A 25,407-nucleotide genomic window follows, 5' to 3' on the forward strand; every position below is an offset into this window, starting at 1 on the left:
AGCTGTGATGATAAATCTCTGTTTTTTGCAAGCCACCAGAGTTGTGGTAACCTGTTACAGCAGCCCTAGGGCACTAATACCCCATCATTGGGGACAAGAGAGAAAAAGACTTTTAAGACAGACAGCAGTGGTAATAATGCTAAATGCTAGGACCTAAGGAGTGTGAGAATGGAGAGTTAGGGGAAGTCGTCATTGATGTGATAGAAGCTAAAGGTAACAGCTAACTTAACACCCAAATAACTGCTGTATTGCAGGCACTGCCATAAGAACTTGAGAGGTATTAATTCCTTCTTACAAGTCTCTGGGATACAAGCTGTGGTTATCTCATTGTATAGGTGAGGAAACGGAGGCACAAAAAGATTCAATCACTTACTGAGGAAAAACAGGTAATAAATGGTGTGACCAAGATGTAAACCCAGAAACTCTGGCTCCAGCACCCACATTTTAACCACAAACTGTACTTCCCTCTTCTCTCTAAAGAGGTGACTTCAGATCTTTTTAACATGTAAGATATTACCCTGTTTCCCCGAAAATAAGACAGTGTCTTATATTAATTTTTGCTCCCAAAGATGCGCTAGGTCTTATTTTCAGGGGATGTCTTATTTTTCCATGAAGAAAAATACGGTACACATTTATTGTTAAATGAAAATAAAGGAAATTTATTACCTGTATACAGTACGGTAGTATGGTAGTTGTCAACACAAACCAGACAAACTGTGAATCCTACAGTATCAAGAATTTACTCATTTATTCAATGACAATCATGTCGTCATCTTCTGGAACATCATCATAACAATCCAATTCCTGAATTTCCTGGTGAATTTCTTATGACTCCATTTCTTTCAGAATCAGTGGACCAAATCTCTTATGTTTAGCCTAGGAGGGGCCTTATTTTCGGGGGGATGCCTTATATTTCACTCAGAAGGAAACCTGTAAATAGGTCTTATTTTCGGAGGATGTCTTATTTTCGGGGAAACACGGTAGTAGATGATAGATCTCAAGGAACAAAAAAAAGGTATTTTTTAAAGATGTTTTGAGGCAGAATGGAGGGAAGATTAAAATCTTTATGTTACCTGGGCTCCATCTTCCCAGCTGAGTAGGAGTGGAAGTTACCTGCTGACACCCACCTAGCGAGGCAGCCAAGTCTGGCCTCAAGGAACCTAGGAAAGATGACGAGGGTGTAGTGAAACAGGAAGCACTGCATTCAATTTTTGTTGCCGAAATAAACATGCTCGGTGTCTTTCCTTGACTGGCTCTTGATCCTGTGCTCTGCCTGGTGACCAAGGAGTCTCTTCCATGTAGAATGTCACATGCAGGGGAGTAGGGGCAGAAGGGGGACTGTCACCTCAAAACTCTGTAATGAATATACTTCATTTGGAGCCAAGGAAGGAATCGGAGATATGTACAAGATGATCCTTGCCCTGATGCTAGACTCCAGAGCTAATTGGAGAAATGGGACATCCAAGTGCTGGCAGGCGAAAGACAACAATTACAAGGACATTACGTGATAAGGGTTAATTGTAATTAAGTGGGTGTTGACTATGGGCCAGAGGAACTGGAAGTTCTTCCAGGTGAAGGTTTCAGCTGGTTCTTACTGATTAAGGACCTTAATAGCTGGTCAAGAACCCAGAGGACACTTCAGCATGATGCAAAGGGTGAGTGGTGGTGGGAACCACAGCTCTGTAAGAGTTTGGGTCCAAGGAGTGCCAGAATACTCTACCTTCCAAACCTTCCTTGATACATGATATATCGTCCAACCCTACTTTGTTAAATTATTCAGAACCGCTACAAACTTAAAACAATCAGTCTGTGTTTTGCTATTTAATTCATTAGGCTACATGGTATAATGGAAAAGAGCGGGGCTAAGATTTTGGTTCATCACTTGTATGACCTGGAACCAGTAACTTCACCTCTGGAGCCTCTGGTTTTCCATCTGTAAAATGTAGATACCAGTTTTCTGTCTTTTAGGGTTGTGCTGCAGCATAAATGGGATAATAATTGATATCTAAGCACAGTGCCCAAAATAAAGAACAAATTGGATGATGCAGGTTATTGGCCTATAATTCATTTCTGAAGATGTGACTGCTGAACCTTCTATAAATGTTAATGCTTTCAAATGTATGAATTATATTTTCTGTCTTGTATGCTGCTTGTTTATACATCTCTCTTGTCTGTGGACTTGGCCACTGTATATACTCTGATGGGCCAGGCCATTATATGTACCTCTGAGAAGTCCTTATTCTTGGAGTACCTGAATGGATTTGCTCAGGTATCAGAGGTTATTCCCAAATCCCCCTGTAATATACCCATTTTCCTCATATCCATCCTGTCTTGGTGATACTCATGATTTTTATTTAATATATCCCCATGATCTCCATTATTATATACTTATTAAACATGGAATTCAACAGTTTCAAGTGCCTATGCCATTTATTTCCACTGTGCAATTTTTATTCTCATTTGTCATTTTGTGTTTCCTTGAGGGGAGTTATATAAGAGCTAGAAGTGCCACAGTGACTCACAGTCCTTGTCCCTTCAACCCAGTAATCCTCTGCAGAAGGGACAAGAAGAAATGTTTTGGGGAGAGCAGTCTATTTCATTTTCTCAGACTGAGGCTGCGTGTACTGTCTGATGTTGACTTAAAACATCTCTCCCAGCCCTTTCATCTGTCACCTGTCTGCCTTCTTCTGGCATCTTGATGGGTCTGCAGACATTCATTTTGCACCTCTGTGGAAATGTGGAACTCCCAATGGTGGTCAGGAGCATGGAGAAATGGAACAATACCAGGTTGATGCTGTGGTGTTAGTCCTGCCCATAGAGACAGCAGGAGCTTAAGGACACACTTGCTTAGGCATCTACGCATCAGAGCAGGGCATGCATTGTGAAGGGAAAGCTGCTCTGTTGTCTCCCAATGGGTCATCCAGCATGGAGGCCTTACCTGGGTGAATTTCCCAAAACAAGCCCAGGACACAGGCTCACAGCATGTTGGCTTAGAAACGAGATTGTGGGGGAGACTCATACTAAGCAGTTCATGGGAGGTAGATGTGTAGAAGCCCAGGATGCCAGACTGCTGGCCCTACTGAAAACCCTGTCTGCTGGGTTAGTCAGGAACACTAGTATCATACTCCCTGCACTGGAAGCCATGTCCTAGTCTGAAGGCTGTCTGGTGAGCACTATCAGAGCGAGGGCACGAAGGTGGATAAAGGAGAGTGAAACTGTGTGTCAGGACTGCCTGGCTGGGTATTTGGAATTCTCGAGCTCTGAGGCTATTGCCTGGATGGGCGCTGCCCAGTTTGTCTCTATTGCGTTGTTTTTGTTTGTTGGCTGTTTATTTCTTTTTTCTTTTTTAATATGTTTTTATTGATTTTAGAAAGAGAGAGGAAGAGAGAAATAGAAACATCAATGATGAGAGAGGATTATTGATCGGCTGCCTCCTGCATGCCCCCTACTGGGGATAGAGCTTGAACTAGGGTATGTGACCTGATCAGGAATTGAACTGTGACCTCCTGGTTTATAGGTAGACACTCAATCACTGAGCCATGCGACCGGACTGTTGGTTGGTTTAATGCTTTCTTTATGCTGACCATTCTGATTTGAGTCATCTTTTCTTTCTTTTTCTTTTTTTTAAGTTTCTTTGCTGATTAAGGTGTTGCATATGTGTCCGTATTCCCCCATTACCTATCCCCACCCCACCACTCATGCCCTCACCCCCTGTTGTCTGTGTTCTTTGGTTAGGCTTATATGCATGCATACAAGTCTTTTGGTTGATCTCTCACTCTTAACCACACTCTCCCCTACCTTCTCTCTGAGGTTTGATGATCTGATAGAGGTTTCTCTGTCTCTGGATCTGTTTTTGTTCATCAGTTTATGTTGTTCATTATATTCCATCATGTGATATTTATCTTTCTCTGACTGGCTTATTTCACTTGGCACAATGTTCTCCAGTTCTATCCATGCTGTTGCAAATGGTAAGAACTTTTTTTTTTTTTTTTTTTTTTTTTTTTTTTTTTTTTACCACAGCGAAGTATTCCATTGTGTAGATATACCATGGTTTTTTAATCCACTCATCTGCTGATGGGCACTTAGACTGTTTCCAAATCTTAGCTATTGTAAATTGTGCTGCTATGAACATAAGAGTGCATATATCCTTTCTGATTGGTGTTTCTAGTTTCTTGGGATATATTCCTAAGAGTGGGATTACTGGGTCAAATGGGAGTTCCATTTTTATTTTTTTGAGGAAACTCCATACTGTTCTCCACAGTGGCTGCACCAGTCTGCATTCCCACCAGCAGTGCACGAGGGTTCCTTTTTCTCTGCATCCTGGCCAGCACTTGTCCTTTGTTGATTTGTTGATGATAGCCATTCTGACAAGGATGAGATAGTATCTCATTGTTGTTTTGGTTTGCATCTCTCCGATAATTAGTGACTTTGAGCAGGTTTTCATGTGTCTCTTGGCCTTCCTTCTGTCTTCTTTCAAAAAGTATCTATTTAGGTCTGTTGCCCATTTTTGAGTCATCTTTTCTTAAGATTTGTTAGAACTTACAAATTGGCTTGGGTCATATTTTCCCCCTCACCTTGGAGAAATTTAAGGAAACTCTTTATACCTCTCTCATGACCCATTATTACTGATTTACAGTTTACCTCTGGGCAGGCTTTTTATTTCCCTCAAGTCTGGATTTTTATTAGACTTCATACTGTAGTCTTCTTCTACTGGTAGTATGTAAATTGACTATTTTTACCCTGCCATGTCTAGTTTACTCATCTGTATAAGGCACCAGAATAATTAGCTAACCATTAAAGTAATTCCTAACTTTAAATTTCTACCTTCAAGTTTCAAAAGATTTTCCTCTTAATAAAAGCAACAATCTGTTATTTTATGATGCTTAGCTTCCCCCTATCAAATAGCATGATTCCTGACCAGGTCCCCCTAGCTAGTTGGTATTAATAAGGCTGACACCTTTCCTTGGCCTTTTTTTTTTTTTTTTTTTTTTTTTTTTTTTTTTAAAGAAGAATAGATCTGGATTCAGTCAGTCATGCATTTGCATTCCAGTTCCAACCTCATAATACTTCTTTGAACAAATCAGTCATCTTTCATATTTCATTGAGGCTTCTAAAATGATTTTCTAATTCTCTTTCCATCAGTAATTTATTAACTGGAATTCTCCTAAAGTAAAGAATTTTCTCTTGTTAACTATTTGGTTACTTTGAAATGTTGTTAAGGAAATAAAAGCAGGACAAACAAATAATTCTTTCTCTTTATCCATTTTTTGAGTAATGAATTGAGATTTTAGCATTTCCAATGTGGATCAATGTGTTTTTTTAAATAATATATTTTGAACTCAGAGTTTGATATATTTTATATGTATCAGTACGTGTGATCCATATTGATAGAATCTGTGTAAATTGGCGCAATTCATATTGCTTTTGATGAGATTAACACAATGTATGGAATTTGCCTCATACTATTTTGGCACCTAAAAGCAAACCATCAACAAAGGGAGTGATATAGATGAAAAAAGATTGGAAAAAATCCTTTTCTTTTTCAACTTTATGGAAAGCTTTTCATATTTATTAAAGCTGGGTAGTGGGTTCATAGGGTTCATTATACTATTAGTTTTGCTTTGGATGTGTTTGATTTTTTTCCCAAATAAAATAGCTCTAGAAATACACATAATTATAAGGTTATCAGAGGTGTAAATCTGAATTTAGTCTTAAACTCTGGCCTCTACATGAATCCCCTGGAGAAGGTTCTTGATTTTTATTGAAATTCCAGATATCCCAACATCACTTCTTACTACTGATAGCCCCTGACAGCAGCATGTGAAATATGTGCATATTCTCCAGGATTTGGGAAAGCATTTTAATATTTGACTTCATTGGACTATTGGTAATATGTCAATTGACTATCCCTATACATAAAACTCTTGTCATGATATCTGAGGTTGTCCACTTTTGAAAGAAATGGTGTTCAGTAAATATTGTTAGTGTGAAAATCAGTTGGTATCACAATTCTAGCATCACTTAAGAATTTGAAGCTTACTTGTTTTCACTCTCTGGATTTCATGCCAGAAAATAATGTGGCATTTTAGCCTTTTTGAACTGACTTAGTCATCATAACGATGCTATTTCTCATTCCAGGTTTAAGTTTATCTATTCATGGGGCTGAAAAGCGTTTGCAAATCCATCAACGGCGAAGTGTGGCAAGCCACCCAAGGTCACGTCGCCTGCCCGTGGTCAGGCATTCTTCACTCCCACCAAGTAGGAGGTCAGTAAAAATGGAGGCAAGCTCTTCTGGAATCACTAATGGGAAAACCAAAGCCTTCCACCCAGGTAAGGCATGGGGAAAGTGCAGCAGGGACTCATATTAGTAGCAATCAAAAAGCCTGTGTTATATTTTCATTATTGAGCTGTGCCAAAATTCCAGTTAAGTTTGCTTTGTAAAAGAATCTTGTGTCTGTCCCTTTCTTCACTTCAATGGCTGGTAAGTGTCACAAGACAAGTAAAAGGAGAGAGAGAGCTTGATGTGTCGGAAAGGTGAAGGCTCCATTCTGCCGACAGTGGTAGAATCTAAATGAAGATCTAAGGGAATACGTTTGCTTAGTTCAAAAAAGCTTATTGTATGCTAAAACAAAAGAGGATTTGGCCATTTTCTTCATGATTTATTCTAGAACAGGCCAGGGAAAAGATCAACCTGAAAATGACTGTGTTGGAGCTCAAGATATCTGGTTTGACTTGCCTATAACCTCCTAAGAATAGGGCAGATGATTGGGATTATATTATGTTTCAAGGCTCTTGAAAGCATTTTAACAAGAAAAAAATGTTAAGGAAAAAAAAATGTTAAAATGAGTCATTATCAAAGCAAATAATTTTTAAAAATATATTTTATTGATTTTTTACAGAGAGGAAGGGAGAGGGATAGAGAGTTAGAAACATCAATGAGAGAGAAACATCCATCAGCTGCCTCCTGCACGCCCCCCCACTGGGGATGTGCCCGCAACCAAAGTACATGCCCTTGACTGGAATGGAACCTGGGACCCTTCAGTCTGCAGGCCCACGCTGTATCCCACTGAGCCAAACCAGTTTTGGCAAAGCAAATAATTTTTAAAAAAAGGGTTTATTTGTTTGTTTGAATGAGAAGCTCATTTATGTATTCATTCATTCATTCAACCAATTTATTGAATGCCTATTCTATGCCAGGCATTGTTTTGGATGCTGAGGAAACATCAATGTACAAGGAAATTTTATTGTCCATCTGATTCTTCTGTATAATGTCCAGGCATGTGGCCACTCTCTCTCTCTGGAGAAACCTTACTCTCCATCTCCAAATGTATCCCTCTTTACTCCCATCCTTCCCATCTTTTCTAAATTTTTAGCAAAAAAAAAATGTACTGCCAATGATCTTGAATAAGTCTTCACCTGTGCCCTTGGCCACCCCTCCTCTCTTGAGCCTTGCTCAGGAGAATGTGTCCTCTCATTCTCTCTTTTTCTTCTTTTTCTTCCTGCTGGTTCTTCAGGTTACTAAATAGGCTCAAGTTCTCCCATTCCTATCATATTTACTTGCCACTTACTCTTTCGTTGACCATCTCTCTTGAAGTTTCCCTTCTCCTTTCTAAGCCAAACATCTCAAAGAATAATCTACACCACTTCCTCTTTTCTCTCCCTCCCCAGCTACTCTTCAACCTACCACTACCTGGTTTCTAGCTCCTTCATATCTTTTCTTGAGGCCCTTAGTAACCTCTTATTGGCCCAGCATGCTAAGTGACAGACTCTTTAGATGCACCAGACCAGAATGGACCACTACTCCTTCCCAAAACCATGTTCTCTGGCTCCCACAACAGTCTTCTTTCTGGGTTCTTTCTTAGTTCTTTGGCATACAACTTTCCTGGTTTTTCCATCTTCATCATCTCTCTCTTCTTGCATCTCATCCCAGTACGGCCTTTACACCAAATCCAGAATAGTTCATCTCAACCCTGATCATGTCATTCACCTTGCTTGTCCTGCTGTCTACAGGGTAAAGTTTAAACCACTTAGCATGTTGAAAACAATTGCCCTTCATGATTTAGCCCCTACTGCTTCTCATCATTCACTTTTGCCTACTCTGCCTTAAACTTTATATGCCAGAGTATCTATCAGGATTTAACCAGAAAATCAGAACCAATGAAAGATACATAGTAGAGATTTGTTATAAGGAATTGGCTTTCATGATTGTGAGTTCTGTCAAGTCTGAAATCCATCAGGAAGGGCAGACTGGAACTCTGGGGTGCAGATGAAGCTGCTGTCCACAGGTGGAATTTCTTCTTTTTCAGGGAGGCCTCAGCTCAGCTTTCAAGACCTTTTAGATGATTGGATCAGTTCTGTTCAGATTCTCTTGGATAATATTTCTAACTTAATTTCAACTGATTACGGATTTTTACACACCACAGCAATACCTAGTGTTCATTGAGTAACTGGGGATGTAGTCTAGACAAGTTGGCACAACAACTAGACCATTAATCAGATTGAGACATCTAATCAGACTGCTTTGTGTTCAGCTCTTCAAACACCTGGTACAATTTCATGTCTCCCAACCTTTGCTCATGCTGCTCTCTCTAGGATGCCTTGGTTTTGCCAATTAAATTTTAGCATTTTTAAAATTACCTATCTCTCCACCATAGGTTTTTAAGGGTGGGAAGCTGGATTATATATATTGCATCTCCAATAAATATGAGTAGGATAGGACTGAACTGAACCATAATCAGCTGTTTTTCAGATTATTACAATAGCCTTTTTTATAAACAAATTTTTTCCAGCTTTATTGGGTTATAGGAGTTTTGTAAATTGTTTTACCTGCCTTTCTTTCAACAAATAATTGTTGAAGGCCTATTCTTCAAATACTTGTGAAACAGCAATGAAATAAACAAAGGTCCATGACTTCAGAGAATCTAATAAATAAATTATATAGTGTTTAGGAAGAGAATAAGTATTATGGATAAAAGAAAAAGTAGGGGAATTAAGTAGTAGTGTTGCATATTAAAATTTGAAATAAGGTAGACAGGGCAGGCCACTTCGTGGAGATGTGCAATCAAAGACTAGAAGGAGCACCCTGGCTAGGTGGTTCAGTTTTTGGAGTGTCCTCCCATACACCAAAGGTTATGGCTTTGATTCCTGACCAGGGAACTGATCTAGGTTGTGGGTTCAATCCCCAGTTGGGGCACATGTAGAAGGGAACTAATTGATGTTTCTTTCTTACATCAACGTTTCTCTTTCTCCCTTCCTTTCTAAAAACCAATAAAAAAACATATTTTCAGGTGAGGATTAAAAAAAAAGACTAGAAAGAGCCATGTAAGAGAGCCATGTAAATAAATGAACAAGTTCATTACAGCAGTGGGCTAGTCAGTGGATAGGGCCTAGGATAGCGATAAGTTTCAAAATTTGAGGATCAACACAGAGGCCCTGAGCCTGAAGTGAGTGGCAAACATCAGGCAAACAAAGTGAGAGGCCAGTGGGAACACATTGGGCAGGGTCTTCTAGTCCACGGTAAGGACTTTGAATCCTGTATTAAATCAGAGCACATACTGAGTTTGGAGAAAAAGAATATATGATTGACTTATATTTTACCAGGATTACTTTGGCTACTTTTTGAGACTAGATTAGATATATAGAGAGGGTAAAAGGAGAGAGGTCACAGAGGAGGCCACCATAACAATCTAGTCAACAGATGATGGTAGCTCTCATCTTTGGGGGTGTGAGAAGTGGTAGTGAAGATCTGGATTTTGGAAGTATTTTAAACATGGGCTAACAGGATTTCCAAAAGGATTGAATGTGGGGTAAGAGAGAAAGGAGTCCTAAGGATGATTCTAAGTTTTTTATATGAATATACTTTATTGATATCCAATGGAGAAGGCTGTAGGAGAAACAGATTTGGTGGGTTTTAAGTCAGAAGTAGGGCCAAGATTAGAAGTCTGATTGTGAACCTGATAATATTAAAAACTGGCAAGATCATGTATGTAAGTGGTGGGATAACCATGTCTAGAGTTTGAGTGATTGGTCTTGGAAGGAGATATAGAATCCACTGTTGTTGACATATAAATGGTCTTTGAAACACTGAGATGGAAAGAGATGACAAAAGAAAGAAGTAAAGACGGGAAAAGCGGGGGAGGATTAAGAGGTGACATCTGGGGCACTCCAATAGTAAAGGTAAAAGAGAACATGAATTAGCAGCAAAGAAGACCAAGACAGAATGCCCAGCAAGAATGAAAAGAAGCCAGAAATTATGTGTCTCTAAAGATAAGTAAAGAAAGCTTATCAAGAAAAGAGGAGTGGTGATTATCTAGGTTAAATATTGCTGAAAGTCAAATAAGTCCAACGCTAAGAATTGGCCACTGATTTTAGTAAAGTGAAGATCAATGGCGATTTTAATAAGAGCAGTTTTGGTGAAGTGGTGGTTATTAAATCCTGGGAGGGGTGGGGGAAAGTGGATTTAAAGGAGCATGGAAGGGTATGAATTGAATACTCTAAATACAGACTTTTTTGAGCAGTTTGCTATGAAAGATAGTGAAGAAATAGGGAAGCAGCTGGAGGAGAAATAAGGTCAAGGGAGAGTTTCTTTTCAAAATAGCAACTGTTTAGTAGATAATTCATGGTGGTGGAAAGAGGGGAGAATTCATGATGTGGGTGTCAGTGAGAGAGATGAGAGCAGAGCACAATACTATCATGAATAGTTTATTTGTGATAACAGATGGGAAGAAACAGTATGTGTGTATTGGCAGTGTGAGAATCTAAGAAGTTCTTTTCCCACTGTCAGTTTTATTTGTAATGTGGGAAGCAAGGTCATGGCTGAGAATGAGAATGTAGCCAAGGAGAGAGAGAGGAAGCTGTATGGTATGATGATATGATGGTATGATAAACAAGAAATATGATTGTTGGTCACATTAAAGGACTATTGTAGATTTATGGTTATGATTAAAGTAGGAGGAGTCACCATAATTGTGTTTAGCTTTAATCTTGTTTAGCCACATGAGTGACGATGTAGAATAGATTGGGGGGTTAGATTTAGTCAGGGCTGTATTTTGCCAAAGAATTAGGAAAAGAGTGGTTGGGATTCACAGGTACATGAGAGGGAATGATTATAATAATTGATTATGTGATTTAAGCTTTGTAAAGAGAGAACCCAAGACATCTAGGGGGTGAGGAATAGTGAAAAGTGGATAGAATCAATTGGTCAGAGGTTGGAGAGGGTTGAAAGAGTGTTGAGGTAGGGTAATGGGAGGAAGAGCTGGAAAGGTAAGAGGAAGTGATAAGAGAGGGCATGTATGACCCTAATGTAATGGAGGAGGGTGCTATTATTAGCAATAAGTGAGTCTAGACTAGGATATGAAATGAGTGACTATAATAAGGCAAGATCATTGGAGGAAAGAATTCTCAGGACTGAGATGCCAGGGTTTAGAAAGGATTGTCTGTATAGATATTGAAATTGTCAAGAATTGAATAGTTTTGGGGAGAGTGATAATAAGCCAGGAGTTAACCTCATCAAGAAATGAGGGAGCATGACCCAGGAGACAGCAGGTAAATGTAGTCATTCAAGGATAGAAGGTGATAAAATATACCAACCTGAGATTTAAAGCTGGGGGTGTTTAGGGAAGAAGGAAGAACAATGGTCTGGAGTGGCATTAAGACTCAAGGAAATCTTTTTAAGTTCTCATCATAAAAAAAAGTAATTATATCTGTACGGTGACGGATGCTAACTAGATTTATTGTGGTGACTGTTTCTCAATATATACAAGTATCAAATTATTATTATGTACAGCTGGAGCTAATAATTTTTCTATAATACCTCAATACTAAAAGAGACTTAAGGAAGATTCCTTCTCCAGATCCACTGGTGTCAGGGCTCTGGCAGAAAATCCCACAGGGAAGCAGTGACTTCTAAGAACAACATGCTTTTATTAGAGAAGATGAAGGGAAAAACCTTAGAGAAGACAGATGATGAGAAGATAATTCTGGGGGGCCCAATGGAAGGCTTTTGGATGTTGGAGAGTTGCCTTCAATGGCTCTCTTTAGTTATTTTTCCAGACCACCCAAAGTTCTCCTCCAAAGATGATCATCAACATTATCCCGCCTCTGCTTAAAAAAGCTTTATGGCTGTCCAGAAGAAAGTGCAACCTTGTGGTCCCTCTCCACTGGAATCCCTCTGTTTTTTTCCTGGTTATGTCATTTTATACTCCATAACCTGTCGGTTCTACTTGAACCATTATCAGCTCTCAGCTATTGCTCTTGTAGCTTTTTACTTTCCATTTTTCTGTCATTGCTCAAGCTCCTCCCTGTCTTTCTGAAAGAACCTTTCCCCCAATTATTCTCTACTTCTCAAAATATAACCCAAATTCCACTTTCTCCCAAAAGCCTTTCTAGATATCACCGATCAGAATTGATCTTCTATAGAACTTGGAAGTCTTTTCAAGGTCCACCTGGTTTTATAGTTTATATCTGTACGGTGACGGAGATTTTATAGTTCTCCTGGAAGGCGGGAACTGTATTTATCTTTGTATTCCCCATCCTCATGAGTTATTCTGAGTAGGTTCCACTACTAAGTGATTATTTGCTGTTTGTCAAATCTATTCCATCCACTGGATACAGGTTTGCATTCTGAAGTTATATAGAGTAAATCTAACTTCTTTCAAATGATGATCCTTGAGTTGTTAAGAAGCTCATCTTGAGCTGCTTGTCAACTGAAACATTTCCTAGTTTCTTCAATGCTTCCTTCAGTGACATGTTTTTCAGATTCTTTACCATCCTGCCCACTCTGCTCTTAGAAAGAGACTTATTTCACGGCTACCTCTTTGAAAACACAGAGCCCAGGATAGCATAGACTATTCTGCTGCTGTCTGACCCAGGCAGAGTACAGTCAGCCTTTAATTGACATCCTATACTGATATCGATGTAATACAATTTAAATAAATATTATTAAAGTATTTTCTAAGAGTGTACCACCAGCCTGCCAGGGGTCTTCAAACTACGGCCCGCGGGCCACATGCGGCCCGCAGAGGAGTCTGATCCGGCCCGCCAGGTTTTTTGGGCAGTGAGCGCAGCCGAGGTGTTACAGTAGGAATTAGTAGTTCATATAGTCCGGCCCTCCAGCTCTCTGAGGGACCGTGATCTGGCCCCCACTTTAAAAAGTTTGAGGACCCCTGATTAGGCTTTCTCTAGTCACTGCTATCACCTTAAAAACACATCACTACATTTATCTATCCATAATTTTATAACAAATCGTTGGACTATTGGCTATTGGTTGAAAATATAAAGCCAATTGTTTAGCCAGGAATTATAATTAGGTAAAGTTATATCACACAAATTACAGTTAGAAACCTGTTTTAAAAATACACATTTAGGAACAACAAATCATCATGGAACAACAGTTAACAACATACAACACTCCTGAGTAGTGGATATGGATAGCTGCTTTTTTTCCCCTTTCCTCCACTGGGAAACATCCCAAAACTTTAGAATGTAGATGTATACCTTTTATTTGTACTTGCCATTCACTCTAGCTTCTAATATGTGTATTTTAATTTTTCCTCATTTTAAAAAAATATATATATATTTTTGTATTGATTTCAGAGAGGAAGGGAAAGGGAGCGAGAGATGGAAATACCAATGATGAGAATCGTTGATCAGCTGCCTCTTGCACGCCTCCTGCTGGGGATCGGGCCTGCAGCCTGGGCTTGTGCCCTTGACCAGAATTGATGCAGGATCCTTCAGTCCATAGGCTGGCGCTCTGTCCACTGAGCCAAACTGGCCAGGGTTTTTTCCTCATTTTTCATATACCCTGAATGAATGTTTTATATCCATCTTGTGACCTGTTAGACGGGGCATGCTCCCTTTTAGTGAATTTGTTCTTTTATTCTAATTCAATTCTAGGGGCAGAATATTTTGGCTGAAATAAAAAGGAAGCTGGAAAATTTTTCTGACATACACAAAGCTCTGGACATGACACTTGTAGTGTTTGCTCTTAGAAGAAAGTGAACTGGAAGTGTCCCATTACATTTCTGCCCCTTCCTCCTCTGGCTTGTCTGCCTTCCCCACCCAAACAATTGGGCAGTTTCACATCTAGAGCATGACAGGCAGAACTGGAGAGGGAAGAAAACATTTACAGGAGCAAGACTCAGCAGCAATGAAAGCTTCCAGAATCACAGGTAGAAGATAAGGATAGCACTGACATTTGCTGGGAGTTACAGTGATAGTTTCATCTTAGCAATTCCTTTTTCCCCTCAGTCACTCACGGCTGGGTTTTCTTTGTTATAGTTGCCAGGAAGAGCCTTGTTTTTTCTTACTTTAAAATCAGACTTTCAGTGGTAAGTTGGATGTAATGTGATGAGACAAAATTTCTTAAATCTTTACAGTGGTGATATATTTAAGGATGAAATCCTGTGTTTATATATCTACATATGATAGCATAATTTTTAATCCCTAAATCTTAGATCTTAGAGCATGCGATATTGTCAAACATGATCTATTTGGCTTAGATTATTGCATCATTTCGGGGGGAGTGAGTCTTTGTAAACATATAATGAGGATAGAAATAGCCCTTCAATAACTTTATTTATATACTAGAAAATTCCTGCACTTAGAGCGGGGTCCCTCAGCCCAGCCTGCATCATCTCACAATCCAGGACCCCTCAGGTAGGGTCCCTAGGCCTGGCCTGAGATCAGGGCCTATTGGGTTTTTCCTTCCCCTGGCTGCAGGCAGCTGGCCCCACCCCCATTGCTGCCACTGCTTGCCATCTGTGCAGCACTGCCCCCAACTCCCCTGCCACCAGTGGCCTCTCTTTGCAGCAACTGGCATGGGGTGCGATGGCTTGGCTGGCTTGGGCCTCCCTCTGCGGGGTGATCGCTGGCCAGCCACGAACCTGCCACAGTGTTGCCGCTGGTGGTCTGGGTTTCCCTCTTTCTTTTCTGGAGGGTGGGGCCAGCCCTGCGAGGGGCCGTCTGCCTATCTGATTGCCCCTAACTGCTGGCCTGCCTAACTGATCGCCCCTAACCACTTCTCTGCTTAGCTGATCACCCCTAACCACTGGTCTGCCTGCCTGATTACCCCTAACCACTACTTGCCTGCCTGCCAGATCACCCCTAACCACTGGCTTGGGAGCCAGCCTGGCAGGGGCCATGGTGGTTTGGTTTCTGGTCATTCCAGTCATTATCCTTTTGGTGGCTTGGCCTTTTATTATATAGGATATTTGTAAAAAGGCATAACACTTAAGGTGCTTTTGGTTCCTTGAAGCCTCTCTCTTTCTGTACTCAATGGAAAAGTTCTCCATCAACCAAAAAGAAAAGGAATAAAGAAAACCACACACAGCATACACTTATACACTTTCTTCTCCAACACACACACACACACACACACACACACACAGAGCACAAAAATCAATCTGTATTGCATTTAACAAATAATGTATTGAACTTAAAGGAGCATTTGGGTATGCTTTTGCAATATTTTGGTTGCATTTTAGCCGGTCACCTGAATATTTATTGATGGTGCTTCCTCTTGTGAAGTTAACTACCTACTTTTTGTTTCTCATGGTCAGGTTGTATGTGTAACAGGAAATCTAACTATTTAGTGTCAGGGTTTCATTGTGCGTGGACTTAAAGTCTTAGTTTTTATAGAGACAGACTCATAGAAAGAGAGCAGGCAGACAGCTCTGGTTAGGGTAGGGGGATGTTGGGGAAGTGGGGGCATTGAGCAAAAAACAAAAGAGAGAACTCATGGGCATGGACAACAGGGTGTCGATTGTGGGAGTAGGGGGAGGTTGAGATGGAAGAGGGAATAGAGGGGACAAATGGTGATGGAAAAAAATAAAATAAAAATAAAGTCTTCGTTTTTTTAAACTGGTACCTAAAATACTTTTTGCTATTATTTCTATTTATGTCGACATTGTAGAATACCTTTGTGCCTCATTCTAGTGGAGTATGAGCTTGCATGTCATAATATAAGCACGGAAAATTCACTCAATTAAGTAATTACCCTCACTTCCCAAATAAACAGTTCAGATAGCATCTTAATTCCTTTTGTTTTATTTTTTTCCTCTTAATTGAATGCACTGGTTAACAAAATTACACACGTTTCAGGTGCACAATTCCATTAACGCATCATCTATACACAAATCAAGTCTCCTTCTATCACCATTTACCCCCAAATTCCCCTCCCACAGCTGCCAGCCTGTTCTCTATGAGTCATTCTCTATTTACTTTTGTCTTTTATTTTTCCTTTTTGTTTTTAAAGGATGTTTTAGTCTTGTCCCTTCTAAAGGAAAACCTGAAACAGAGCAAGGGACACTCCCACGTACCTTTGTGAAGTTTTTCTTTCAAAGTGAGAATTTTTTACACTGGCTTCTATTTTATTTTTTTTTAATCATGGTAACATGTGGCTTGGTAATTTAGTGTTGTTGTTTTTTGTTTTTATCAAGGCAATCAATACATTTCACTGTTTATAATTCATTGACACTTAACAGAGAGAAGAGCTGTCTTTGAAAACATTACAGATGATATTCCACATTATCGTACATTGTGTTCTCTCATTCTCTCTCTCTCTCTCTCTCTCTCTCTCTCCTCTCTCTCTTCTCTCTCTCCTCTCTCTTCTCTCTTCTCTCCTCTCTCTCTCTCTTCTCTCTCTCTCTTCTCTTCTCTCTCTCTTTCTCTCTTCTCTCTTTCTCTCTTCTCTCTTCTCTCTTCTCTCTTCTCTCTTCTCTCTTCTCTCTTCTCTCTCTCTCTCTCTCTCTTCTCTCTTCTCTCTTTCTCTCTTCTCTCTTCTCTCTTCTCTCTTCTCTCTCTTCTCTCTTCTCTCTTCTCTCTTCTCTCTTCTCTCTTCTCTCTTCTCTCTTCTCTCTTCTCTCTTCTCTCTTCTCTCTTCTCTCTTCTCTCTTCTCTCTTCTCTCTTCTCTCTTCTCTCTTCTCTCTCTCTCTCTCTCTCTCTCTCTCTCTCTCTCTCTCTCTCTCTCTCTCTCTCTCCTCTCTCCTCTCTCTCTCTTCTCTCTCTCTTCTTCTCTCTTTTTCTAGTTAGAGCAAGATAAGTATGACTAGTATCCTCACTGAATACATGGGGAACTGGGATCACAGTGGGGATTGGGCTCTTAAAGCCTGATTTGTGGGAACCCCTTTCACGTCTTGCATGGTTCAGGATTCCAGTTCAGGGTTTAGGCTCTGGAGAAGGGCTGCACACAAATGAAAGAGATTAGAAGAAATTTAATTTGGTGATTTGGGGGGCCAGGTGGGAACCCACCTCTAGTGGGAGGACTGCCACTAGGCTCTTGCCTTGCTATCCCTTTTATTGAGATTATGGGATACACCCATTACCCTTAAGCAGGTTTGGGATACACCCATAACCCTTAGGCTAGTAATAATTGGATTATCATATCAATAAGGATTTACATGATTATTTAATGGGAAGTTGCCTCAGTTACCATTGTCTCAGGGTGTGGTTGGCTCTGACCTTTCAGAGCTTCAAGGTTGTCCAGCCTTTTACATCTTTCTATTAGTGAGACTAATATCGGTTTCCAGCACTGAATGGCTTGGAGAGCTGTGTTTGTAACACACGGCCTTGTCTGTGCATGCTTTGCTATGAGTGAGTTCCTTTAAGGACTAAGAAAAACTTACTTTTTTTCTTTTGAGCATGTTCGCTTTTGCTTAAAAACAGCTAATTCTGCCACATACACTCCTTCCCCAATCCCTGAGACTCTCTTGCAAATGAGTGGTTCTAAGTCTTTGATGTGAATAAAACACCCCCCCCCCCCCATTTTTGTGTATGTTCTTAATTAGAGCTCTACAGCTTCTTTATCTGTTTCAGAAAAGGAGAAAAGAACTAGGGGCTAAGCCCCTTTCAAAACCTACTCCGAGTACCAGGGAATTTTTTTCCTTTTCATATAAAATGATTCTGTTGGGCTGGGGGTGGGGTGTGCAGAGATGGTCTTTTATCATCAAGTGATTTCTTTCAAGAACCTTTAAGGGGATTCAGATGAAGGAACCCCCTTCTGTATGAGGAGTTGGCTGCTCCTTAAAGTAGCCCAGACCACAGTCATACAGTGGTGATCATGCTGGATTATTTACACCACGTTACCTGCCAGTAACCATCATGCTGTTTGCGATGTTTTTCTTCCAATCAATACATACTGAGTGTAACTTTAGGGTTTCTACTCTTAAGGGATTGCCCCCCTATCCTGCTTTCGTTTCTAGCTTTGCTTTGTCTTTTTCAAAGTATGTAGCTTACTCTTTTGTACAATGAAAACTTCATTCTGACTTGAATGTAATGATATTGAAATCAGTGATGCTATAACTTACAATGTTTTGCATATGTCAACCCGTTTTAGGGAGTGAAAAGCCCTACTATGTCTTTAAAGAAGATCAAGTATAAGACTAGTACTGAAGTAGAGATGCATACTGAATGTTTTCATATGTGACACTTTTATGTATTTTGTTGGGTTGTTCTAAATTGGACTGCTAAATACTATGTTTGAAGCTGGGCTGTCATTTTTATAATTTTCTTAGTGTTTTAGTACCGTTATTTATTACTTTTGAGATACAGAATGAACTGTGTGCATTTATAGAGCAATAAGAGGATATATTTAATGTGCTTTGTTTTTAAATGAATCTGAACTGAAAGCATAAGTCAACAAAAGTGATTAAAATGAAAAATACATATTTAAAACTCATATTATTCTGCAAGGTAGATGGGACTTCTTTAGTTTCATTCTTTTACTTGCAGTGTACTTATACTAATGCATCATAGCTCTGTTGAGAGATTATACAAGACCTCTCAAACTGAGTTTCCAATTTGTAGTGAGTCATAGATCTTAGAGGCAGCATGGACATTTTAGCCATTTTGAGGCCTATTAAGTCATCCATCTATTTTTTTTTTTTTTTACAAAGTTAATAATCCCAATTCCCAAAGTGCTTTCTGAAAACCTATTGTTAAATATGAAAAGAAAGAGCCAGACCGTCTTGTAGATCTCTGTGCCATCAGCCCTAGGTTATTGTAGTTCATTTCCCTGAGTCTACAAACTTTCCTGAATGCCTACTATGCACTGACTATGTATTTGGAAAAGACTTCCTAAGGGCTGTTACAGTGTAGAACTCTATTATGTTGCCCTAAGGGAGCTCACAGTCGTGTCCAAATTGGTGATCAGTCAGTGTTCTTAGGTTATAAATAACTGAAGCCAATTATTTAAACCAAGCAAATAAGGAATTTAAAGTTGATTGATATGGAAAGAAAGCTTAGAGAATCAGCTTTGCAAAAGGAACAGGAACTAAGAAAAGAATTATTTAACTATCTGGAAAAAAAATGAACTACAATTAAAAAAATTATTCATTTCAGAAAAGAAGGGAAAGGGATAGAAATATAGAAACATCAATGATGACAATTATCAATCTGCTGCCCCCTCTATGCCCCCTACCGGGGTTGGAGCCTGCAACCCAGGCACATGCCTTGACTGGGAATTGAACCATGACCCTCCTGGTTCTTAGGTCAACACTCAATCACTGAGCCACACTGGCTGGGGTGAACTACCATTTTTTAAGTTTTGCACTGTTTGGCTCAAGTTTTGAAGACCCGAGAGAGAGGTTCTACTGGCCATGCACCTTTTCCTTGATTGGGTAGAGGGTGATGAGAGAAAGGATGGGGCAAGAGACCTCTCCTTCAGCTTTTATAATAGGAGATAGGACCCTTTGGTTTCTCCTTCCACCCAGGCTGCAATAAGGGAAAGACACTTCCCCAAAAGGAAAGACATGTGATGTTAGAAAAAGGAAATAGACATGAAGAATGCCCACTGATCTGTACTTAACCTGCTAGAATAGAAGCCAAACTGTACTGATGGCTGGAAGAGATATAAATAAAGATCTGGGAACATTCTTATTGTGGAAAATTTAGGAAAGATTCAAAAGGCATACAGGTAAAAAATTGGACTTTGGTTAACCGGGAATTCGACAGGAGGATGGGGAGATGGCCATCTTGATAGAGGAAAGAACATAATAACAGAGACAGTGAATTGTGTTGGTTATGAATGCAAGCTTTGTGGTTAGATATTATAAACGCAGACTTGAATCTGTTCCCTCTTCAGCAAAATGAGGGTAGTAATTCCTGCTTATGGTGTTAGAGTTTCCAGATAAAATACAGAACTCATGATTAAATGTCAATAAATTACAATTGCTTTTTGGTGACTGTACCAAATACTGCATGGGGCACACTTATAAGAAAAAAAATTTTTTTTAGTTGTTTATTTGAAATTTAAATTTAAAATGGGAACCCTATATTTTTATGTTTGATATATGGCAACCTTATGCAACATTGTTATAACAAATTTATTCATGTAAAGTGCCCAATATGATCCTTATCACATAGGTGCTCAGTAATAAATGATAGTGATCGTTTTTTGTTGTCAGCGTCATCACAGACAAAATTCTGAAGCTTTGTATGCCTGAGCATACAAATTTTTCTAATCATTTCTTTTTCAGTCATTGCACCATAGACCATTTCCCAGCGAACTTGTGCTGATACCAGTAAGAGGAGTTCTCATTTTGTACAGGGACACAGGTCCATTCACCTTCTTGTATTTGTGTGGCTTCTCTTTCCTTCTGATTGTGTCAGATGTTTCTCTTGTGTATCGATTTCATTTGCATTTATCTTTTAGCTACTCATAATTAATGAATATTATTTTCTATACCCATCTCTAGGCCAATACTGAGAGTATTAGAGCATCAGACTTGGGACTATATTTTAAGGGCCAAGAACAGAGTAAACTGAAGCATTGATTGCAGTTTTGTGAATTGGAAACTGTAACACTTAACGGGTATGGATCAAATTATCCCACTTTAATGATTATGCCATATAAAATAGAATTAGAAACCTTCTGAAATCTAAAGTAGTTCTTCTCTTGCTTTTCCTTCTTCTGTGAGGCTCATCATATAATCCTAGAGAAATCTCATTAGTCACAGAATATGTCCTTTATTCTCTTGTAGAATTTGTAAAAAGATTTTTAAAAGTTTTATTGAAAGTATTACATATGTCCCCTTCACACCGCCCCCTCCCCCAATTAAACCTCTTCTAGCCACCCCTACCCTTGCCCCAGGCCGTCACCACCCTATTGTCTGTGTCCATGGGTTATAATTGATCTCTATCCACCCACCCTCCCACCCAATGTAAAATGATGTTTTATTGATATGTTTGATTATTTTCCCAAGTAATTTTAACCTTCTTTTAGCCCTTTCCCCATTCATGCTTGGTTATTTTTCTCTTATGTAGTTGTGGCATTTACATGCTGGGACAAGATGATACCGTAGGACAGAACCTTTAAGATATTGTTGTTTCTAGTGAGCTAGCATATCTGTAGTACTGTCTGTATACAGAAATAAACATTTGATAATAATAAAATTACCGCTGTAATTTGTTAAGCACTTTCCCATAGTTCCAATTTCAAATTCTGTTAAGCTATTTGCATTCATTATCTCATTTAATTCTCATACTATCCTCATGCTGTTTTCCTTTTTTTTATGGTTGGGGAATCTAAAGCACAGAAAAGTTAGGTATCTTGACCAAGAACATATGGTCAATAATTGGTGGAAGCAAGATTTCAATTTTGGTGGTTTGATTCTCTCATTCATTGTGCTGTTACCTTCTTCAAAAAACTTGATAGCAATCTTTCTAGCAAGTTAGTAAAACAGTGCCTTGGAAAATTTAAATTAGCAGAAGAAGACCACACTAAAGAAGAAGCTGTTAGGGTTCCATTGAAAAGTTACATTAGTCACTCAAATGGGTTACAATTTCTTTTCAATATAAGTGATGCTCCACTTCATAGCTTGTTTTTAGTTCTACTCTGCAATAGACCTTTATTTCTCCATGCTCCCTTTTTCTAGTTCCAAATAAAACTCATTCCTGCTTCCCTGAGTTCCAAAGATTACTTTCTGACCCTCAAGTCAAGGCCTGGGCTCAAATTAGAGAACGGACTGAACTCAGCCAGTGCCTTTTGTATGCTGTTTCACTCCTACACAGCAGTGCCATATTTTAGCCCAACTGCAGAAAATAAATCCTTTGCATGGGGTGAAAAACAAAACAAAACAAAAACTCAATGGCTAGGAAAAAGATAATAAATTCTCTTTAAAGATAGCATAAAAAATGGCAGTTTCATTTTGTTTGTAAATAAGCAATTATAGTAGAAATTAATCCTCAGTCCAGTGCTTTTACATCTGTACCACAACTTGACCTTGAAGATGCTTTCACAGCCCTAGCCAGTTTGGCTCTGGATAGAGCATCGGCTTGAGGACCAAAGGGTCCTGGGTTTGATTCCAGTCAAGGGCATGTACCTTGGTTGCAGACTCCTCTCCAGCCGGGGCCCTGGTTGGCACTCACATAGGAGGCAACCATTCAATGTATTTCTCTCACAATCAGTATTTCTCTCTGACTTTCCTTCTCTCTCTCACTCTCTCTAAAAACCAATGGAAAAATATCCTTAGGTAGGGTTTAAACATTTTTAAATAAAAATCAATTATATATACATATACATTTTTAAAAGATGCTATCACAATGTAAAATTTCTACTATTAAAGATAATTCCACGTGCTAAAAAAGAACAAATAAACCAGAAATACTGTGTGGATGTACCAGAGTGAGAGATGAGGGGCAATTAAGGAAAGATTTAAACAATGAAAGACAGCCAACAGACAAGTCATTCTTGGCCAACTTGTCTCTGATTCTGCCAAGATGTGAGTCAAAATTCAGCTCATTCTTTAGGGAGAAATGATTAAGGAAAAAGTAAATGTATAATCAGTCTTGACAACAACAATAATCTTGGTGTCACCACCTTACATTAGATGCTTCTCTATGGTTTCTAAAAGGCTTTCACAAATATTTTCCTATATCCCATTTAGTCCTCACAGCAGTAGGTAAGGTGGGATTACCTGTATTTTTCTGTGGCTCAGGAAATGAAATTGCTTGCTCTAAAGTACAAAATTAGTTATTGATAGGCCTAAACTAAGATTTATGTCTTTAATTTCTTATGGGTGATTGATTTTTTTTTGTTTTGTTATTAGTTTGTTGTTGTTTTCCTCTCACTGTGACAGTTTTCTTTTTCTTGAAGATGGGAATTAGTTGACTTTGGTGTGTTCTCATCACGTTATCTGGCAACAGACATTGTTTTGAGAACCGTAGCTGATGCTTCTTGATGGAGCCAAAGGAATCTGGCTGCCCTTCTTGAATGGATCCTACGCATAGATGAGATGACAGATTTTTTTCCTATTTGTTGGGTGGATTTTTGGTGTGGTCGGAAGATAAGATCTTCCACATGGCTTTGAAATTATGTTGAATAAAATCGATAAGAGCTCCTTAAATGGACCTCTGTTTTATTTCTCATTGCATTGAAGGTCAGTGTGATGTATTTAAGAACAGTTAATGCTGTGGTGTAGAAATACCAATCATCCCTCATTTGAATCACATCCTCTTTGTGTGTTTTTTAGAGATGTGTGATGTGAGGTTAATAAGTAAAGGGTTACTTAGGAAAACAAGCTATTTAGGACCTTAGTGAATGTGGGCATTGGTGTCTGTGCTCCTTGCTGTCATATGCTGAATAACAAATTTGTGACTAAAAATACATACCAGATTCTTCCCTTCAGTATTTGCATTTTCTTTTCCCTTCCTGAGGAACATATGCAAATATTTGTACCTCTATGATACATTTAGATAGAATTTTCCCAACATTCTTCTCACAACCTTTTGAACACACAAAGTGAATGAAAGGAAGCTATAGAAAAGGCAACATGAAGAGAACCAAATGATTAGTTTCTGGAAAGAGTATTGTGCTTTGGGAAACTTAAAAATGCACCTTCTGCCTGTGCTATACCAAATTATTTAAGAAGCTTGGAGCCCAGTCAGTGTGACTCAGTTGTTGAGCCTCAACCTATGTGTGAACCAGGAGGTTGCAGTTTGGTTCCCAGTCAGGGAACATGCCTGGGTTGTGGGCTCCATCCCCAGTGTTAGGTGTACAGGAGGCAGCCGATCAATGATTTTTCTCTCATCACTGATGTCTCTATCTCTCTCTTCCTTTCTCTTCCTCTCTGAAATCAATAAAAATCTCCTACATAATAAAGAGGGAATATGCAAATTGACCATTACACCCTCACAAAATATGGCAGTACCCACAGCCAATAAGGAGGGAATATGCTAATTGACTATCACACTCTCAAAGATGGCAGTGCTCACAGCCACAAGATGGTGACGCCCAGTCACTTCAGCCCCACCAGGGCGGCACACATGCAGCATGGCCGGGCCAGCCCCCAGGCAGGTCTGGTTGCTCCGTGCACCTGCCTCTGGAATCCCGCAGTCCCTTCAGCCCCCCAGCCACCCAGGGCCAGCCTGAGGTGCAGGCAAGCCTCAGTGGCAGCTGCCCAGCCACCTAGGGTGAGCCCGAGACACAGGCAAGCCTTGGATGGTGGCTGCCCAGCCACCTAGGGCCTCTTGAGGCTCAGGTAACCAGGGCCAGCTGAGACTTGAGCTACTGGCAGTGGCAGCAGCCAAGATATGATGTGGGCATTGCTTTTCCCTGATTTCCAGGTCACCTCCTTTCCCTGAGGGCTCCCAGACTATGAGAGGGTACAGGCTGGACTGAGGGACACCCCCTCCAATGCATGAATTTTCATGCACTGAGCCTCTAGTATATATATAAAAGAAGAAGCTTGGAGAGATTTAAGTAACTCAAGATTATACAACTATAACTAGTGATCTAAACCCTGAGCCTAGCTTAAACCCTTGACCATGGCCATCAGTTAGTAGTAACCTCTGCTACTTAACTCCCTGACTGAGAAGTGAGAGGCTGATGTACAAGCTGTCATCAGGGATCTGTACCTGAAAGGACATACTCGCTCTTCTATCCAGCCAAGCTTTCTGAATGTCTGGATTTATCATGAAAATTAAGAGAGTAAATTGCATGATACTGATGCTATAAGTTTCATGGTTTTGATTCTGTAACCCCTCCGAATCCTTAGTTACTCTCTTCCCTCCCTCTGTGAGTCCCTGTTGTCATAACAACAGACCTTAGCATCCCAAGATTGGAAGACTCCCACTGAGCTCTGCCCACAGCACACACCTGTCCATCCTGCCATTTGGAGCATTGAAAGTCAGATTCCCAAGCCCCCTTTGGAACTCCAAGTGCAGGGAGGCATTATCCTTAGGGGATGACTACCTTGCCAATCCAGGGACACATGGAAGCGATTTTGTAGAAGCTCAGCCATTGCCAGCACTGGCAGAAGGAGTGGGATCATTATTTCCATTTTCAACCGGGGAAGCATCTGACCACTATTAGCCAAATGTGGTTTTCCAGTTAGGACCCATTTCAGAATGGGGTCCTTAAAACTACTCAGTGTTCATCATCTGAATAAATATCTGTAGCTTTTGTAGTGACT

General features: G+C 39.7%; 1 protein-coding gene across 5 annotated transcripts in view; it reads left to right on the plus strand.

Annotated features, from left to right (window-relative positions):
- The window catches only part of ANO4 (anoctamin 4), a 275,780-nt gene that overhangs the window by 112,650 nt on the left and 137,723 nt on the right, over positions 1–25,407 (plus strand). For all 5 annotated transcript variants that reach the window (XM_084880421.1, XM_084880417.1, XM_084880420.1 and 2 more), the window contains exon 2: positions 6,139–6,330. In XM_084880421.1, coding sequence (XP_084736547.1) covers positions 6,276–6,330 — 55 coding nt within the window. In that variant the 5' untranslated portion in view covers positions 6,139–6,275. The remainder of the gene's footprint in view (positions 1–6,138; positions 6,331–25,407) is intronic.

This window comes from Pipistrellus hanaki, assembly GCF_964339955.1.
Source record: "Pipistrellus hanaki genome assembly, chromosome: 3".
In the NCBI taxonomy this organism is placed as follows: Eukaryota; Metazoa; Chordata; class Mammalia; order Chiroptera; family Vespertilionidae; genus Pipistrellus; species Pipistrellus hanaki.